Raw genomic sequence first — 19,862 nt, forward strand, 5'->3', positions numbered from 1 at the left:
AATCTGACAATAACTCCCACACCACTCAATTCTCAGCAAAAAACATTTTAGAAAATGCTATGACACTGGTTATACCAGGATTCAGCTCCTGACCAGACACAGTTTTGGTCTAAACATGGACAAAAGTGCTGAATTCTAGAGGCAAACAGACAGTGAGTGCCCTTGACATCAAGGCAGCATAAAGCAACTTTAATAAATGGGGAATTGGGATAAACCTGACTGCTAATACAAAATAAACTGGCTTGTCATCAGCCAATCATCTTAGGCGCAGAACATCACTACAGGTTATTTAGGGTGGTATGCTAGGATCAACCATTGCAAGAGGTTCACCAATAATCTTTGTTTGCAGAGTGTAATGACCACCTAGAAAAACAAGGGTAGCAGTTAACAGGAATACCATCACCTGCAAGTTCTTCTCCAAGTTACAAATCATTCGGACTTGGAACAATAGTCACCATTCTTTTATTGCTACGGAGTTAAAATTTGGGAAATCTCCCCAAAGCACTGTGGTCATATCTACACCAAAAACAAAAGCAATGGTTCAAAGTGGCAGTTCACCACCACCTTCTAAAATGGCAACTACAGGAGGGCAATAAATGCTCATTTTGCCAGAAATGTCCATATCGAATAAATGACTAATTAAAAAATAAATTTTTGGCAGCAATCAAACTTTCACAAATGAATCCCAAGAAATCTCAAGTACAGTTAGTTTTTGACACACGTAGTACTATAAGGGATGAAAACTGTGATGAGAAAGTAGTTCTACTGTATTGATAAATATATTTCTTTAAAAAGCTGACATCCAGACATAAGGAAACTGTGCATCAGTGATTATGTGCAATTACGATTATGAAAAAAGATGGCAAGTAAAGAAGAACTAAACAGTTAACATAACCTAGTGGGTCAATGGGCTGAGGAGTGGCAGATGGAGTTTAATTTAGATAAATGAGAGGTGCTGCAATTTATAAAGGTAAGGTCCTGGGGAGTGTTGCTGAACAAAGAGACCGTGGAGTCGCAGGTAGATAGGATAGTGAAGAAGGTATTTGGTATGCTTTCCTTCATGGGTGTATATACTCCACTGAATACAGGAGTTGGGAGATGTTGTGGCTGTACAGGACATTGGTCAGGCTACCTTTGGAATGTTGCATGCAATTCTGAGTCTCCTTCCTATTGGAAGAATGTTGTGAAACCTGAAAGGGTTCAGAAAAGATTTACAACGATATTGCCAGGGTTGGAGGGTTTGAGCTATAGGGAGAGGCTGAATAGGCTGGGACTGTTTTCCCTGGAGCATTGGAGGCTGAGGAGTGACCTTATGGAGGTTTATAAAATCATAAGGGCATTGATAGGGTAAGTGGACAACATCTTTTTCCTGGGTAGGAGAGTCCAGAATTAGAGGGCATAGTTTTAAGGTGAGAGGGGAAAAATTTAAAAAGGGACCAAAGAAGAATCTTTTTCACGCACAGTGTGCGTGTATGGAACGAGCTGCCAGAGAAAATGGTGGAGACTGGTACAATTACAATATTTAAAAGGCATATGGGTCTGTATATGAATAGAAAGGGTTTAGAGAGATATGGGCCAAGTGCTGGCAAATGGGACTAGATTAGGTTAGAATATCTGGTCGGCATGGACAAGTTGGATCAAAGGGGCTGTTTCTTAGCTGTACATCTCTTATGACTCTAATTCTCCTATGGCTCAGATGATGTACGGTTACTGTTCACCCATCGCTTAAGAGCATTTGTATCCTTTGAGGAAGAACCAGGAGGAGTGGGCCATTTAGCCCCTATGATTTCCTTCACCATTCTATATGATGGCTGATCAATGACCACAAAGCTTTTCTGGTGATATCTCCGTTATCCTTGGTGTAATTAATAACTAGAAATCTATCAATCAATCTTGGTGTTGGAGCATACTTGATAACTGAAATTCCTAGAGCAGGTAACTCCAAAAGATTCACTACCCTTTGAATGAAGAAGTTCCTCCTAATCTCGAAATGACTTGCCCCTTTTTCTGAGACTGTCTTCTAGTTCTAGACTCTTGACCTTTGCCCATCACATCCCCATCATCAGATATGGGAATCATCCTTTCCACATCTGCACAGTCTATCCTTTTAAGAATTTTTCAGGTAACTTTTCACTCCTAACTTTCAACTATGTCTTTATAGAACAGTCATACAATCTAAGGAATTAGTCTGGTGCACTTCAACTCCACTCTCGCAATCATAGCCTTATTCTTTAGTCATACAAGGGGACCAAAAGTACACAAGTTCCTGATACTATTTCACCAAAGTTCTAAAGCAAATTATGCGTAGCCTACTTCTACAGAAGCAGAGCATACTGTGATAAATGACACTGCTGACATCAAGTCTATCTCCTGACTTGGGATGGTGCTATCCATAGTTAGGAAGACACAGTCTGTGCAGGAGCTGTTCAATAGAAGAGATAGGTGCGAGCTGTCTGAGGCAGCTATGCTTTTGTACCAGTGCTACCCAATGTGTAAACTGCAACATGAAGGGTACCCAAAGGAAAAACAGCAAGAATTAAGGAATTTAAAAGGTACTAAAAAGAGAGTTGTGAGCTATCACAGCATACTACATTGCCCCTCCTGATGTGGTCAATGACTTTCTTGCAACACTGAAGTCACATCTTCTAAAAATTCTAATTTAATGTTTTTCATTTAACAGAAGCCCTTCTGAACTGCATTTCCTACATGAAGATTTAAATAAATTATTAAAACAGAAGGGTAATCTTACTCCCCACAGCACAGCTTAATATCGCAGGCAATTTTATTCATAACTGGCAGGCCTTTAAACTGTTACAGGCCTTCATGAAATGAATAGTTTAAGTATTTCAAACAAATTTGGCCAAATAGCAACATTGATCAAACTGTAGCTCTACAGTTTATATGACCATATGAATTCTAATTATAACAAAAACATTGGGTTTGATAGAATTCACATTATGGATATGAATTTTGTATCCTATTGCACGATGAAATTCATACTTCAGATTGTAGCAATTATAGGTATACCTCGGAATACAAGTGTCCTGATTGGACCAGATTAACAGCCCCAATCAGGGAGCCCTGGCTGGCAGCTAACAGAAGTGTCATACATCCTGTTCACTTTGAGGGCTGGCTTGGAGGGAGCTGAATCAGTGAAAAGGACTCTCCACATGTAAATAAAAAGAGTGACACGGTGACAGGATACCAACCTCTGTGGAGTTATTTCATAGATCACAGTTAATTGGTAATTGTTAATAATTCCAAAACAGAACCACTGTTCCACAGCTGGGATGCATATGCTTTATCTTAATTAGCAGGCTGCTGTGTCTTTTAAGTTTATGATTTAGGGAAGTCCCCATTTTGGCCTCTTCTTGGAAACTGCAGTTTCCAACTTTTATTTATTAAAGACCGAAATAATTATTTGTTCATTTCCATCTATGAAATTATATACTACAAAGCTACTTCAGTCTTGGCTGCTGGTAACAACATCAGGGCTTAATATACAAAATGCTCACCATGAATGTTTCCAAGTTCAATATTGCCATTAGAAGAGGACAGATTTGAAGATTCAGCATAAATATACTTTGTTTTCAGTGTGCCATCAGTGGTGGAAATATTCACGCTTGTTCCTTGCAGTTTTTCAATTTCTACAATCTGAAGAAAACACAAAAGGTTTGATTAGGTGTAAATGTTATTCACGAGAAAGACACTATTCCTCTCATAAATAAAAGCACGCTTTATTGGGTCTTCGTTCTATTAATATCATAATATCCACGTATTTGTGCAATGGCAGGATAGGAACATAGTGCATTTGCCGAAGGCTACCGTGATGCAACGGCAGTGCCCCATCTCTCGACCAGGAAGTCTGAATTCAAAGCGTCACTTGGTGTGTCATACATCTCTCAAAAGGTTGATTAGCAAATATATCTAATGCACTTGCGCACCACAGTGCATTCATGTTTGTTATAGCTAGAAGACTAGAGCATAAGAATGCAGAAGTTACACTGCAGCTAGACAAAAACCCTTGTTAGAACCCACATGGAGTACAATGAGCAGATCTGGTCACCATACCTTAGGAAGCATATATGGGCCTTAGAGGGGGTAGAATGAAGGCTTACAAGAATGAGCCTTGGACTTCAGTGGCTATGATATGAAGAGAGATTATATAAATTGGACCTGTTTGCTCTAGGATTTAGCAAGTCAAGGAGTGATTTCTTTGAAATCTTCAAGATAAAGTTAAATCATGTCCAGTGGTTAGAGATTGTAGAACTGTCAGAATTAGGGCCAGACCACTCAGAATACACAGCAGGTCAGGCAGCATCCGAGGAGCAGGAGAATCAATGTTTTGGGCTGGGGCTGGGGTTGGGGCTAAGAAATAAATGGGAGGGGGTGGCATTGGGGGAAAGGTAGCTGAAAAAGCGATAGGTAGATGAAGGTGAGGCAGAAGGTGATAGATCAGAGAGGAGTGATGGACAGGTCCAGAGGGAAGTGCCAAGTGGAGGCTTCGGACTGGGATAATGTGTGGGTGGTGGTTGGGGGGGGCAGGGAGGGTGGGTGGGTGGAGGAGGAGGAAATGAGGAAGCTGCTGAAATCTACATTTATCCTGTGTGGTTGCAGGGTCCCAAGGTGGATTGAGGCATTCATCCTCTAGGTGTCAGGTGGTAACATTTTGGTGGAGGATGTCCAGGACCTGCATGTCCTTGGCAGAGTGGGAGAGGGGTGTTGAAGTGTTCAGCCACGGGGCGGTGGAGTTGGTGGCTGCGGGTGTCCCACAGACATTCTCTGAAATGATCCGTAAGAAGGCGTCCTGTCTCCTGAATTTGAAGGAGACCACATCGGGTGCAACGGATGTAGTAGATGACATTGGTAGACATACAGATAAATTTCTGATGGATGTGGAAGGATCCCTTGGGGCCTTGGATGGAAGTGAGGGGAGTGGTGTGAGCAGGTGGGGCGCGTGACGAGGGAGTCCCGGAGGGAATGGTCTCTCTGGAACGCTGATAGGATTGGGAGGAAATATATCTTTGGTGGTGGGGTTCATCTTGAGGTGGCCTAAGTAGTGAAGGATGATGCGATGAATGTGGAGATTGGTGGGGTGGAAGGGAAGTTCTGTCCTTGTTGCGTTGGGGAGGGGTGGGGTTCAAGGTCAGTGGTGCATAAAGTGAAGGAGATGAACTGGAGGACATCGTCAACCATGTGGGAAGGGAAGTTGCGATCATGGAAGGAGGAGGACATCTGGGATTTTCTGAGGTGGAATTGGTCATCCTGGGAACAGATGCAGGGGAGGCAGAGGAACTGGGAATAAAGGGATGGTGTTTTTAACAGGAGGTAAGGTGGAAGGAGGTGTAGTCTAGGTATCTGTGGGAGTTGGTAGGCTTGTAGTAGATGTCTGTGGTTAGTCGGTCGCCAGAGACGGTGATGTAGAGGTCCAAGAAGGGGAGGGAGGTGTCCGGGATGGTCCAGATGAATTTGAGATCGGGGTGGAAGGTGTTGGTAAAATTGATGAACTGTTCAACCTTCTCGTGGGAGCATGAGGTGGCGCTGATACAGTCATTGATGTAGCGGAGAAACAGGTGGGAGGTGGTGCCGGTGTAACTGCAGAAGATGGATTGTTCCACATATCCAACAAACAGGCAGGCATAGCTGTGTCCCATGCGGGTGCTCATGGCTACCCCTTTGGTTTGGAGGAAGTGGGAGGATTGGAAGGAGAATTTCTAGAGGATGAGGCCCAGTTCAGCCAGGCGGATGAGTGTGTCGGTGGAAAGGTTCTGGTTGGAACTGTGGGAGAGGAAAAAATGGAGGGATTGGAGATGTTCGTCATGGCGAATCGATGGGTACAAGGACTGGCGTTGGGGGCCAGGGAAACAGAAATCTTGGAGGAGGTGAAGGGCATGAGTGGTGTCACGAACATAGCTGGGGTGTTCCTGGACTAAGGGGGACAGGATAGTGACAAGGTAGGAAGAGATGAGTTCAGTGGGACAGGTACAGGCTGAGACAATGGGTTGACTGAGGAAGTCAGGTTTGTGAACCTTCATTAGGAGGTAGAATCAGGCAATGCAGGTTTCACTGACAATGAGGTTGGAGGCTGTAGGTGGGAGATCCCCAGAGGTGATGTTGTTGTGGATGGTCTGGAAGATGATGGTTTGGTGATGGGACATAGTGTCATGATCAAGAGGGCAGTAAGAGGAAGTGTCTGCGAGTTGGCGCCTGGCTTCAGTGGTGTCGAGGCGGTGTGCCATACTACAACTCCGCCTCTCCCCTCCCCTTGTCTGAAAGTTTGATGGTGAGGTTGAAATTGGAGCAGAGGGAGTGAAGGGCAGTGAGTTGTGAGAATGGGAGGTTGGAGTGGGTGAAGGGGTGGACAGGTTGAGGCAGTTGATATACGGTGACAGTTTGAAATGAAGAGGTCAAGGGTGGGTGATAGGCCGATACGGGGTGTCCAGGTGGATGGGATGTGTTGGAGGCGGGAGAAGGAGTCCTTGGAGGGTGAACAGGTGTCCTGGTTGAAAAACTGGGTCTGGAGGCAGAGGCAGAAGAAACTTATAAGGTTGCAGTGTGCGTTAAACTCATTAATCTGGAAGCGTAGAATGATCAAGGTGAGGCCTTTGCTGAGGACTAAATGTTTGTCCTCAGTGAGGGAGAGGTCTCGGGGAATGGTGAACACACAGCAGGGATGGGAGCTAGGACCTGGAGATGGGGGCAGAGACAGTTGCTTGAGGGGGTGTGATTATAGGGTCATCTCCTTCCTCAGTGCCTGCCTACAGAACCATCTGATCCCACATGGACACGGAGAGAGTGCGAGGGAAACAGAGAGGGTGCGTGCATGTGCGGGGGACACAGAGAGGGCACTGCACGCAGGGGACACAGACCCGGCGAGCATGCACAGGACACGGACGGGGCAAGCATGCAGGAGGTCGGCAGAGAGGGCAAAGAGAGAGACAGAGAGACAGAGAGAGAGACAGAGAGAGAGAGAGAGAGAGGCAGAGTAATGATGAAACACAGGCAGGGGAGGTTAGAGCGAGGCAGAGGGTTAGAAGGGCAGGAGGTGAAGAGCTTGAGGAGCAGAGAAGGAAGAAGCAGACAGTGGGACGAGGTTTGTAAGAGGTCCAAGGGGTAGTGAGGAGGAGAAGAGGGAGAGACTGACCCCCTTTCTGCCCCTGCTCTTTGCCCCTCTCTTTGTTATGTTTTGAGACTTGAGCACATAATACCAGGTTGATATCCAGCGGAATCCAGGAAAATGTTACAGAGATGCCATCTTTTAGATATGATGCTAAATAAAGGTCCTGCCAGTTTTCTAAAACGGGCAATGGATAATCCTCAAACATTATTCTGAAGAACAGCAAAGCACTGTCCTGGCCAGTACTTTGCCTCAAAACATGGCACACACACAGAAATAAATCAGATTATCTGGTTCTCTTCACATTGCTGTTTGAAGGAGTATGCTGCGCACAAACTGGCTGCCACATTTCTTATGTTACAGCAGTGAGCACATTTCAAAAACTACTTCATTAGTTGTAAAACACTTTTGGATGACTCAGGGTCATGAAAAGTGCTACAAAAAAGCAAGTCTTCTGTAATGGTCAATGGGTGAATAGATTGAAGACTGCTAAAAAAAAAGTTATTTGGATAAATATTAATTCTGTATTTAATTAGTTCTATGCTCAAGCTGAAGCTAACTTTGGTGTTGCAACACTTTTGTTATTCTTGGGCTAAACTTGTGGGAATATTAAAGAGGGTTCATGGGTCAAAATAAAACTGGTCATTCATGGGGGAAAAAAAACTATTGCAATTGCATGGACAACCATTAGCAGTATGAACAGACCATCACTGAGTGAAGGAAAGGATATTAGTTCTACATTACATTCCCAACATTTCAGCTGGGAACATTAGCTGAACAATAATGCTTTGGAATATGCAAAGAGTTTTGCCACTGGTTAAATGCTCCACAGCTTTAACATCCTGCTTCAGGGTTTCCAGACCAGGAGGCAGGAACAGCAAAGGGAGGACACCAGCATTGATCAGAATGGTTGATCCGGACACTGGCCACAGGAATCACAGCATTTACACAAATGGAAAGAAGACTCGGAAAAGTTGCTCTCCTGTTTTCTCATACTTACTTCGTGGTGCTCCTATAGGATGAGGGAGCTGAAGTGAGGTGATGATTCTCAAGGACAGGCAGGAGATGGCAGCCTCTTAAGTCAAGCAAGAGTGCTTGCAAGAGGCAATTGGAAATCTGATCCCTCCACCCTGGGTATAACTGCACCAGGTAGATCAAGGACATCAGGAAGGCAGGCAAGGTTGGTGAATTGCATAATATTTAAGTTCTAAGCCCCATACCGTTCTGTTTAACATAATTCCACTTTGCATCTCCAGTTGTTCTTTTTGCCATGCAACTCCTCGTATCTCCTCTGAACAACGACCACTCACATTCACCCTCACCTTAGCTGTCAACTCATAATCACCTAGAACTTTTGTTTTTATTCCCTCTTCTATACATAATTTCTAACATTCACATTCCTGTTTTCTCTCTTTACAGAGAAAGTGTGCACAACTTTCAGGTAGAGGATACACAGGGATGGGGATGGGAGGTGGACGTCCTCCTCAACACTTATTGGAAGTACACTTTCATCAGGTCCACTGTAAAGGAAATATTGTTTTGGGAGGTTGCAGATGTCAGCAACAATCTCTCATGAAAGCCTAAGCCTCCCAAGTCACCAGTACTTAAACAGGTCCAGACAGCTAATCCTCAGCTTTAGGATACACAATTGGGTTTTCACCTCCTTAGAACTAGCTCTCTATTTCTATTTTCTCTGCTTCATAAAAAGGCATTTTGTTTAGAAGGTTTTTTGTGTTCCCTTGTTCCTTTGTGGTTCAGACTACAGCTGCACGGGTTGCTTATTATGCTGCAATGAAGGTTGATAGCAAAGGAGTTAGTACAAATGAGCGCATACTTCAAAATATTTGCAAAGTTACTCCAAAGAGTCAAAATTGAAATTTCATGAAGTGATATCAGTCTATCAGAAGTACCCTTATAAGCACAAGGCTTCCACTGTGGCCAAACACAAGTTTAACAAATTCAGTTTTTCAGCATGTCAATTTCATTGAACTCTTTGTTGTGTTCTGAACTCATGCACCCTCATGAGATACAGACAGCTTGGAGAATCTATTTGCTGGCTGTTCAAATCAGATTGCAATGATAAAGTTAAACTTCATTACTTATTTGAATAACTTCCACAGCTGCTGCAAGGGGAAGCTCTGTTTGTTGTCAAACTTGGAAGTGGGCGGGATAATGTTGGTTTCTATTTTGATGATGTAACATCCTGCTTCTCTTCCTTTGTGCATTTGTATTCTCAAATCTACTGTTCCTCTACCCATCTGGATTTTCATTTTCTAAGTGAAATGAGAGTTATTTTATCTATCCAAAATATATTTAATTAGTCTACATACAATTTTATTGGCAGAATGGACATAAAATTGGCAACTTTATTAATGTCTTTGCGCAATTTTTGTAGTTCCCCAAGTGTTGTCTACACTTACTTTGGTGATGCCTGTAAATTGAGAGATTTTGTTTGATTCAAAGTAACTGTTAGCTATGTTAATTGTGAACAATGATATTCCCAGCACTAATTTTTGTGAACCCTACTTTCTATTACTTTGAACAGCCACTCATCGTCTCTGCTCCTTAGTCAACTATTCATTCTGTAATTGCCCTGATAATACATGCTCTCATTTCACCCATGATCCATCATATGGTACTTTATTTAAGGTCTTTTGAAGATTACCTCTTACCTCTGTTTTCTCTCTGTGACCTCTTCAAAGAGTTATTTAAAAAAATTGAAAAACAAGCTATTCCTTTGAAATCCATGCTGACAGTTCATTATTATATTTTTGGTTTAGATGATTTTCTATTTTCTCCTTTCATAGGAACTCAAATATTTTACCTACAGTTAGTTCTGAGCTGGCTGGTCCATATTGCCCTGGACACAATATCTCTCATCTTTAAAGGCAATGTGGTCCAGATAGTCAGATCAGAATTGGGAAACCTATTTTTGATCCTGATCAGATTATAGTTACCATTTATGCTAAATGAGTTCTGTGATTGAAATTCCTGGACAGGAGCCTCCTGTTAAAAATTGCCTGTCCAAGATTCGACAAATAAAGCAATGAGAAAAACTTCATAGAAATCACATGCCAGTGCAGGGACCCCCTGCGGTCATTCCCCTCAAGAACAAGTATACCGTTTTGGATACTTGTGGGGGGGATGACTTACCAGGGGCAAGCAACGAGGTTCAGGCCTCTGGCACGGAGCCTGGCCCCGTTGCTCAGAAGGGAAGGGTGGAGAAAGGTAGAGCGATAGTTCTTGGGGACTCGATAGTGAGGGGTACAGACAGACGGTTTTGTGGGGGCGACAGTGACTCACGTTTGGTATGTTGCCTCCCAGGTGCAAGGGTACGTGATGTCGCTGATCGTGTTTTCCGGGTCCTTAAGGGGGAGGGGGAGCAGCCCCAGATCGTGGTCCATGTTGGCACCAACGATATAGGTAGGAAGAGGGGTGAGGATGTCAGGCAGGCTTTCAGGGAGCTAGGTTGGAAGCTCAGAGTTAGAACAAACAGAGTTGTTGTCTCTGGTTTGTTACCCGTGCCACGTGATAGAGAGTCGAGGAACAGGGAGAGAGAGCAGTTAAATGCGTGGCTACAGGGATGGTGCAGGAGGGAGGGATTCCGGTTTCTGGACAACTGGGGTTCTTTCTGGGGAAGGTGGGACCTCTATAAAAAGGATGGTCTACACCTGAACCTGAGGGGCACCAGTATCCTTGGGGGGAGGTTTGCTAGTGCTCTTTGGGAGGGTTTAAACTAACTCCGCCGGGGCATGGGAACCTGGACTGTAGCTTTAGGGTACAGGTCCTTGAGTGTAGGGAGGTTATGAACAAGGCAGCAATCTCGAAGGAGGGTGCCTGTAAACAGAAGGGTGGCTTGAAGTGTGTATACACTTCAATGCCAGAAGTATAAGAAATAAGGTAGGTGAACTTGCAGCGTGGGTTGGTACCTGGGACTTCGATGTTGTGGCCATTACAGAGACGTGGGTAGAACAGGGACAAGAATGGCTGTTGCAGGTTCCAGGGTTTAAATGTTTTAGTAGGGTCAGACATGGGGGTAAAAGAGGGGGAGGTGTGGCATTACTTGTCAAGGATAGTATTACAGCAGTGGAAAGGACGATGGAGGAAGACTTGCCATCTGAGGTAGTTTGGGCTGAGGTTAGAAATAGGAAAGGTGAGGTCACCCTGTTAGGTGTTTTCTACAGGCCTCCTAATAGTCCGAGAGAAGTAGAGGATAGTATTGAGAGGATGATTCAGGAGAAGAGTGAAAGTAGCAGGGTGGTTGTTATGGGGGACTTTAACTTCCCAGATATTGACTGGGAAAGCTATAGCTCGAGGTCGTTAGATGGGTTGGTGTTTGTCCAATGTGTGCAGGAGGGTTTCCTGACACAATATGTAGACAGGCCAACAAGAGGTGAGGCTATACTGGATTTGGTTCTAGGTAATGAACCAGGCCAGGTGTTAGACTTGGAGGTAGGTGAGCACTTCGGGGACAGTGACCACAACTCGGTGACTTTTACTTTAGTGATGGAGAGGGATAAGTGTGCACTGCAGGGCAAGAGTTATAGCTGGGGGCAGGGAAATTATGATGCGGTGAGGCATGACTTAGGATGTGTGGATTGGAAAAACAGGCTTCAAGAGAAGAATACTAATGATATGTGGAGATTGTTCAAGGAACAGCTACTGAGTGTCCTTGATAAGTATGTACCAGTCAGGCATGGAGTTAAGAGTCTTGTGAAGGAGCCGTGGTTTAATAAGGAATTGGGATCCCTTGTGAAAGGGAAGGCGGCGGCATACGTAAAGATGAGGCGTGAAGGTTCAGTTGGGGCGATTGAGAGTTATAAGGTAGCCAGGAAGGATCTAAAGAGAGAGCTAAGAGCAGCGAGAAGGGGACATGAAAAGTCCTTAGCTGGTAGGATTAGGGAAAATCCAAAGGCTTTCTATAGGTATGTCAGGAATAAGAGGATGACTAGGGTAGGTATCGGTCCAGTCAAGGATAGTAGTGGGAAGTTGTGCGTGGAGGCGGAGGAGATTGGAGAGACACTAAATCAATACTTTTCGTCAGTATTCACTCAGGAACAGGACACTGTTGCTGGTGTGAATATTGAGTCACAAGTGATTAGAATGGATGGCATTGAAGTATGTAGGGAAGAGGTTTTGGGAATACTGGAAAGGATGAAAATAGATAAGTCTCCTGGGCCTGATGGCATTTATCCTAGGATCCTCTGGGAAGCTAGGGAGGAGATAGCAGAGCCATTGGCCTGGATTTTTATGTTGTCATTGTCAACGGGAATAGTACCAGAAGACTGGAGGATGGCGAATGTGGTCCCCTTGTTCAAGGAGGGGAGTAGGGATAGCCCGAGTAACTATAGGCCAGTGAGTCTGACTTCTGTGGTGGGCAAAGTCTTAGAGAGAATTGTAAGGGATAAGATTTATGAACATCTGGATAGGAATAACGTGATCAAGGAGAGTCAGCATGGTTTTGTGAAGGGCAGGTCGTGCCTCACAAACCTTATTGAGTTCTTTGAGCAGGTGACTAAGAAGGTGGACGAGGGTAAAGCAGTAGATGTTGTGTATATGGATTTTAGTAAGGCGTTCGATAAGGTACCCCATGGTAGGCTAATGCAAAAACTACGGAGGTATGGCATTGAGGGTGCATTAGAGGTTTGGATTAGAAATTGGCTGGCTGGAAGGAGACAGAGGGTAGTAGTTGATGGTATAGGTTCATCTTGGAGTGCAGTTACTACCGGTGTACCTCAAGGATCTGTTTTGGGACCATTGCTTTTTGTTATCTTTATAAATGATCTAGAGGAGGGGCTTGAAAGCTGGGTGAGTAAGTTTGCAGATGACACAAAAGTCGGTGGAGTTGTGGATAGTGAGGAAGGATGTGGCAGGTTACAGCGGGATATAGACAAGTTGCAAAGCTGAGCAGAAAGGTGGCAAATGGAATTCAATGTAGCTAAGTGTGAAGTCATTCACTTTGGTAGGAGTAACAAGAAGATGGATTACTGGGCTAATGGTAGGCTACTTGGTAGTGTGGATGAGCAGAGGGATCTTGGTGTCCATGTACACAGATCTCTGAAAGTTGCCACTCAGGTAAATAGTGCTGTGAGGAAGGCATATGGTGTACTGGGCTTTATTGGCAGAGGAATTGAGTTCCGGAGTCCTGAGGTCATGTAGCAGTTGTATAAGACTCTGGTGCGGCCTCATCTGGAGTATTGTGTGCAGTTTTGGTTGCCATACTATAGGAACGATGTGGAGGCATTGGAACGAGTACAGAGGAGGTTTACCAGGATGTTGCCTGGTATGGTAGGAAAATCGTATGAGGAAAGACTGAGGCACTTGGGGCTGTTCTCATTGGAGAAAAGAAGGTTTAGGGGAGATTTGATAGAGGTGTACAAGATGATTAGGGGTTTAGATAGGGTAGACACTGAGAACCTTTTACCGCTAATGGAGTCAGCTGTTACAAGGGGACACAGCTTTAAATTAAGGGGTGGAAGCTATAGGACAGATGTTAGGGGTAGATTCTTTACACAGCAGGTTGTGAGTTCATGGAATGCCCTGCCAGTAGCAGTGGTGAACTCTCCCTCTTTATGGTCATTTAAGCGGGCATTGGATAGGCATTTGGAAGTTATTGGGCTAGTGTAGGTTAGGTAGGATTCGGTCGGCGCAACATTGAGGGCCGAAGGGCCTGTACTGCGCTGTATTTTTCTATGTTCTATGCCTTTATTTTGTCAGTGTGCCTGCTCTGGGAATTAAATGCCCAGCAGCGTAACCAGCTACTTTGACAGTCGCTGTGAAAGGTTCAGTGTGTAAGGTAAGTGACAGAGTAAGGTGCAATGCTAGATACGGGAAACAGACTTTAAGGAGGTGTGGGTTGTCTTGGTCAGGACAAGGGGTGGAACGTCCAGGGTGGGGGGGGGACGCAATTCCCACGTCTGGTAGACTGGAGAGTCTGGAGGGTGGGCAGATCTCCCACAAGGGGAAACTGGAAATCAGTTTAATAGCTTGAGGAGAGACTAGATTCACTACAGTATGGAAACAGGCTTTTTGGCCCAACAAGATTAACCCACCCAGACCCATTCCCTATATTTACCCCTGACTAATGCACCTAACACTATGGGCAATTTAACATGGCCAATTCACCTAACCTGCACATCTTTGGACTGTGGGAGGAAAACAGAGTACCCTGAGGAAACCCACAGGAACATGGGGAGAACGTGCAAACTCCACACAGATAGTCGCCTGAGGCAGGAATCGAACCTGGGTCCCTGGCACTGTGAGACAGCAGTGCTAACCACTGAGCCACCGTACCACCCTAATAGCTATATCCAAGAGTTAGAACAGTTTTTAATCCTCTAGCCTTTCCTAGGTCACTAATAAACCCAAATCCTCCATTTCTAAAACTATTTCAGAGGGTTCCAATTGCAGGGAAATTGTCCATCTGAATATTTAATTTCCCCCAAACTCCCACAGAGTCTTTTAAATTGGGCATTCTGTATCATCCCAGTGTGCAACTCCAGTTCAGATTACTGCAAAGACCATCTGGCCATCAGAACATCTTCATATCTGCCATCTTTCCCAAATGTACTTAGGATGCAATTTGTCTAGATCCGGATTTGACCATAAGATATAGGAGTAGAAGTATGTCTTTTAGCCTATTGAGACTGCTTTACCATTCAATGAGATCATGGTGGATCTGATATTCCTCAACTTCACTTTCCTATGTTTAATCTCAACTTCCTTATAGATAGAGTCATACAGCATGGATACAGACTCTTCAGTCCGACTAGTCCATGCCAACCCATAATCCCAAACTAAACTAGTCCCACCTGTCTACTCCTGGTCCATATCCTATGAGGACAAGAGGGCATAACCTCAAAATTAGGGGGAGCAGATTTAGGATTGAATGGAGATGGAATTTCTTCATCCAGAGGGTTGTGAATTTATGGTATACCCTGCCCAGTGAAGTAGTTGATCCTATTTCAGTACATGTTTTTAAAGCTAAGACAGATTTTTTTGAACAATGAAGGAATTAAGGGTTTCGCTGAGAGGGTGGGTACATGGAGCTGTTGCTACGAAAAGATTGGCCATGATCTTATTGAATGGCAGAGCAGACTCGAAGAGCCAGATGTCCTACTCCTGCTCCTAGTTCTTATGGTCTTATTATGTTCTAAATTGTTTCCTGTTCATGTGTTTATCTAAATTTGTTTTAAATGTTGAAATTAATACCCACATCCACCATGTCTTCAGGAAGTTCATTACACACCCAAACCACTGTGTGTAAATAATTTGCCTCGATGTCTTTTTAAAATTTTCTCCTCTCACCTTAAAACTGTGCCTGCTAATCTTGAAATCCCCCATTCTAGGGAAACAACAACTAACATTAACCTGTCATTATTTTAAAAACTTCTGTAAGGTTGCCTCTCAACCTCCTACTCTCCAGTGAACAAACTGCCAACCTATCAGGCCTTTCTTTACAACCCAAACCCGGCAACAGTCTAATAAATCTCTTCTTAAAAAATATATGTCTATCTATCTCAGCCCTGAACATACTTACAATCAATTTCTACTGCCTTCTGTGATGAAGAATTTCACAAATCCACTACCCTCCAAGAGAAAATGTTCCTCACCTCTGTCTTAAAAGTGATCCCTTAGTCTAAAACTATACACTTTGTTTCTCGACTATCTGACAAGGAAAAACAACCATTCTGCAACGACACTGTCAAGTCCCTTAAGAACCTTGTATACTTCAATAAAGTTGCCTCTAAATTATCCTCAATTCCAATGAGTAAGGCTACTCTACTCATAAGACATTCTCTGCCCGGATCAGCCTAGTCAATGATTTGAACTTATCCAGAGTTTGATTAGTTCATTTAAATGTAGTTGCATAATTGTTAGCTTGTTGATATCATGTGCGCTTGTTCCACATCCAAGATTAATACTGAAGCAAAATAATTGTAACATTCCTGTCATTTTGTCATCACTACCTATGATTTTATTCTAAATACCCATAATAGCAACATACCAACTTTGCACATATTTGGATAATCGAGGCTCCTCTGTAGATCAGTTATCTGAATTTCGGATTATCCGAAGGGGATCACAAGGTCCCAATAGAAACATTACAGCAAAGAGGTGTTTCAACCCTGACTGCGACTTTTGTTTACAGGCACAATGATTAAAAACAAACTCAACTCACTGAAATGCTGCTGAGAATAGTCCTGAACAGTCCAGGCACCTTCGCCAAGTGACTGACTTCCCGCACTCACCCCTAACTTTTCCTAGAGTTCTACATAGAGGCGTGGGGAGGCAGATGAGGGTTGAGGGCGGGTGGGCGGGGCTCACGTGGTGTGCTGCTACCTACTCTCCTGAACGTGGAGCAGACATACCAGAAAACTCAAGAGGCCCATAGGAAATCAATTAACCGAATAATCAATTATCTGAACTAAATAGTGCCCTCCTACCCTGTTCGGACAATCGAAGTTCCTCTGTATATGAAGGGATTGTTTATCTTATAGTTCATGTGCATCACTAATCATTAAAGTTGCTAAATAAAATGGTTTCTTTAACTTACTCCTTTATCAGTGGTCTGTATGTCTACATTTCCATGGATTGTCCCTCGACAAATCACTTTCCCACCTTTGCTATGGACTTGGACTTTATGAGCCTGGAAAGCATACAAGACAAAAGCAGAAATTATGGATTCAACAATGAGCAAAGTCTTCAAAATTATAATATTTCCATACAATGCAGCAAACTGAAATTCATTTTAAAAAACTTTCCACCCACATTGGGTTTTCTAAAGATTTATTGTTTGATCCTGATATCCTCAAGATTTATTAATTTGGAAAAAAAATGAAATTAAACATAATCTGAAAATAACCTGCTGCAGCTATTTCACAACATAAAATGTCCAATGTCTTCTTAGTACAGCAATAGATTGGTTTGACTTTCTGGTCTATATCCCTGACATTATTTTGATAGTTCAGTCTGAACACATTGAGAGGATTTTAGAATGTTTTTAATTCAAAGAGAAAACTATTGACCAGGAAAAAGTAAAAGAATTATGTAAATATTTCAGACTTGAACCATAAAGCCTGTGATCATGAGACCCAGCACTGACATGAAGGGCCAAAATGGCCTCCTTCATTCTAAGTTTCCATGATTTCCCAAAGAAATTTAGTAATGTCTGATCGGTTAATGGAATTTGCAAGCGACTAGAAGTACAAGGTTGATTGACTGCAGCATTGCGTGAAAACATTTGAAAAAACAAAACATAGTTGCCAAGATTCTGCTGAGGGCCAATAGGGCTAATGTGGAAAAAAAATTGATTTCAGGCAGCACATAACTTGGCAATTTTCTTTTAAAATATCGTTAGAAAGGAGAAAAAAAGTGCAAGAGGTGAGAAGAGATTTTAAAAAAAGAGAGTACATTTGCAAGTTAAAAATGACCAAACACAGCATTACACAGGCTGAGGAAGGGATATTGATGAATTTAACACCAGAAAAAGAATACTGGAGAAAATAATAGAGTTATGATGGACGAAGCTTCAATGTTAGATGGTCACAGCCAAAATATTGAGAAACAAAGCAAAGCAGAAACTATATAGGTTAATAAAGAGCTTTCCAAAAGGTATCTATATTCAGCTATTAGACCTTTGGTTAAAACATACCACTCATTATCTGTGATAGGAAAGAGATTGATTCAAGATAATTGTGACCTAGTAGTCATGTGAAAGTTATTGAAGTTAATGAAAGAATGAAAAGTACATAATGATTACATTTGTTAAGGATAGATCACAATCAACTAATCTGGATGAAATATGTTAAACCCTTCATGTGCATGATTGATGGGGACTGTATGGATGATTACAATACTGATCTGACCACTGCCAAACGGGAAGACACATTGCTGAAGCTTTTGATCTTGCATGCATCAGGGCAAATGCAAAAATGTGAAATTTCAAACAAACCATCACTACAGGAGAAAAGAATGTCGCTGGTTTAGACATTGCCAAGGATACAACAACCTGGAACCATAGGTTGTCCAAGCTCCCAGATAACTCAAAGAAGATGCAAAACATGAGCACTTTTCATTCGTTGACTGAGAACCGAATTCCGCATAAGATTCATATGTAACTTCTAGCAATTAAACAAAGCTCATTATAGGATCAGCTGACTATTTTAAATAGATTGTTAGCAAGCTAGTAGCACATTCAGGACTGTTCAGGAAGTGTTGCCCAAACACAGAAGCACTTGTTTTGTTTTGAATGCATGAGCCCTGCCTATTGTACATAATCAAAGGAATATGTGTTTAATTCAATTAGCCAATCACTGGAGTTTATGGCCCGCTTGTCTGGCATCATGCCAGCACTGAAATTTACACATGTTGCTCAATTCTGTAGTACAAAGAACATTTTTATGCAGCATCCTGTTAAGGAAACTTTAACTTCAATAGCAAATGCATAGCACAAGAAAATAAAAATCACTCAGACTCACCATATTAATCTAAAAACTAATTGAGTTCATTTAAAGTTACATTATCAAATGCCATAGTTTCCCCGTAATAGAGATAGGGATCCTGCTCAGAGACACTGGGCTTCCTTTGGTTTAATTAAATAATAACAAAAGGCAGATTTCAGAAGAATAAAGTGCAGTATGTGAGAATTCTTTAGATGATTTCACTACAACTGTAAAAAGGCAAGCAATACATTATACATTTTGTCCTTCCAAACCTTAACTATGTAAGATTATGGGGTAACATCTGTGGCTAATGAAGATGGTTCCTGTGTAAGCAATTTAAGAGGAGTGAGTCATTGAAAGATTAAAAATAGCATTCAATCTTTCCTGCTGTGCTTTGGTGACAACACTAAGCCTTTAATGTACTGACAACATTGGTTAATGATAGATGCAGCCACAACCATTCACCTGATTATCTGCTGATATATTGAAAAAATATTAAAAACAAATTCCTGCATAAGATTGAAAGTCCCACGACACGTTAGCAATCTTAAAGTGACAATAACACTCAGGAAACACATGGCCGAAAAAGTGTTTTTCCTCCAATCTAATCAGGACAGTTGTAGAACTGGCACGGGGTGAGAAACACCAGCTGTCATAGTATTATAATTTACAGTTATAACAAAATACAAAAAGCATGATTTAAGTTCCCCTGGGTGCTGCATGCTACAAATCACAAGCTGAATCACCAAATTCAAATTGTGCCTGTTGTCATTTGTTTGTTAACTATTCCCCCTGGTGGTACATTTCTGTAATTGACATTCTGCTTTGCTTAATAATATGAAGATTCTGATATGAATGTTGTGCTGTGAAAGTGTATTTTGTATTATTTTAATGCTCACTTATTTTAAATTTTTAGGTTTTGACTGGTGTCACATGCAGTGTGTGTGCACCTGAAGGGGTGTCATGATTGACCTGTTGGTGTTCCTGTAGCCATGGTGACATTTTTTTTAAAAAATGTCCGACATAGATTAGGCAGGAACTAGGGAGATTTTTAAACGATTGAACAAAACAAACAGTTGTGCCTTTCATTTTAAGGTTCAGGGTGGATTTGTTTTCCTTTTTAATTAGATGAAGCAACAGTAGTGTGGGGAAAGAAAAACATTTTTAGTTTAGTTTTGGGCAGCTTTAAAAAAATCTTGGACAACGGATGAATGGGCACTGCACAACAATCAACAGACTGGAGGGTTCCCTCCCAGTTGGGAACACGTCAGTGATCCAGGACATTCAGCCTCGGACCTTCG

The 19,862-nt window shown here is 42.6% G+C and overlaps 1 protein-coding gene across 2 annotated transcripts in view; it reads right to left on the minus strand.

Annotated features, from left to right (window-relative positions):
• fam185a (family with sequence similarity 185 member A) overlaps positions 1–19,862 on the minus strand; it is a 105,782-nt gene that overhangs the window by 62,953 nt on the left and 22,967 nt on the right. For both annotated transcript variants that reach the window (XM_060843161.1, XM_060843160.1), the window contains exons 3-4: positions 16,674–16,766; positions 3,516–3,654 (exon numbers count right to left, since the gene is read on the minus strand). In XM_060843161.1, coding sequence (XP_060699144.1) covers positions 3,516–3,654; positions 16,674–16,766 — 232 coding nt within the window. The remainder of the gene's footprint in view (positions 1–3,515; positions 3,655–16,673; positions 16,767–19,862) is intronic.

This window comes from Hemiscyllium ocellatum, chromosome 23 (assembly GCF_020745735.1).
Source record: "Hemiscyllium ocellatum isolate sHemOce1 chromosome 23, sHemOce1.pat.X.cur, whole genome shotgun sequence".
Lineage (NCBI taxonomy): Eukaryota > Metazoa > Chordata > Chondrichthyes > Orectolobiformes > Hemiscylliidae > Hemiscyllium > Hemiscyllium ocellatum.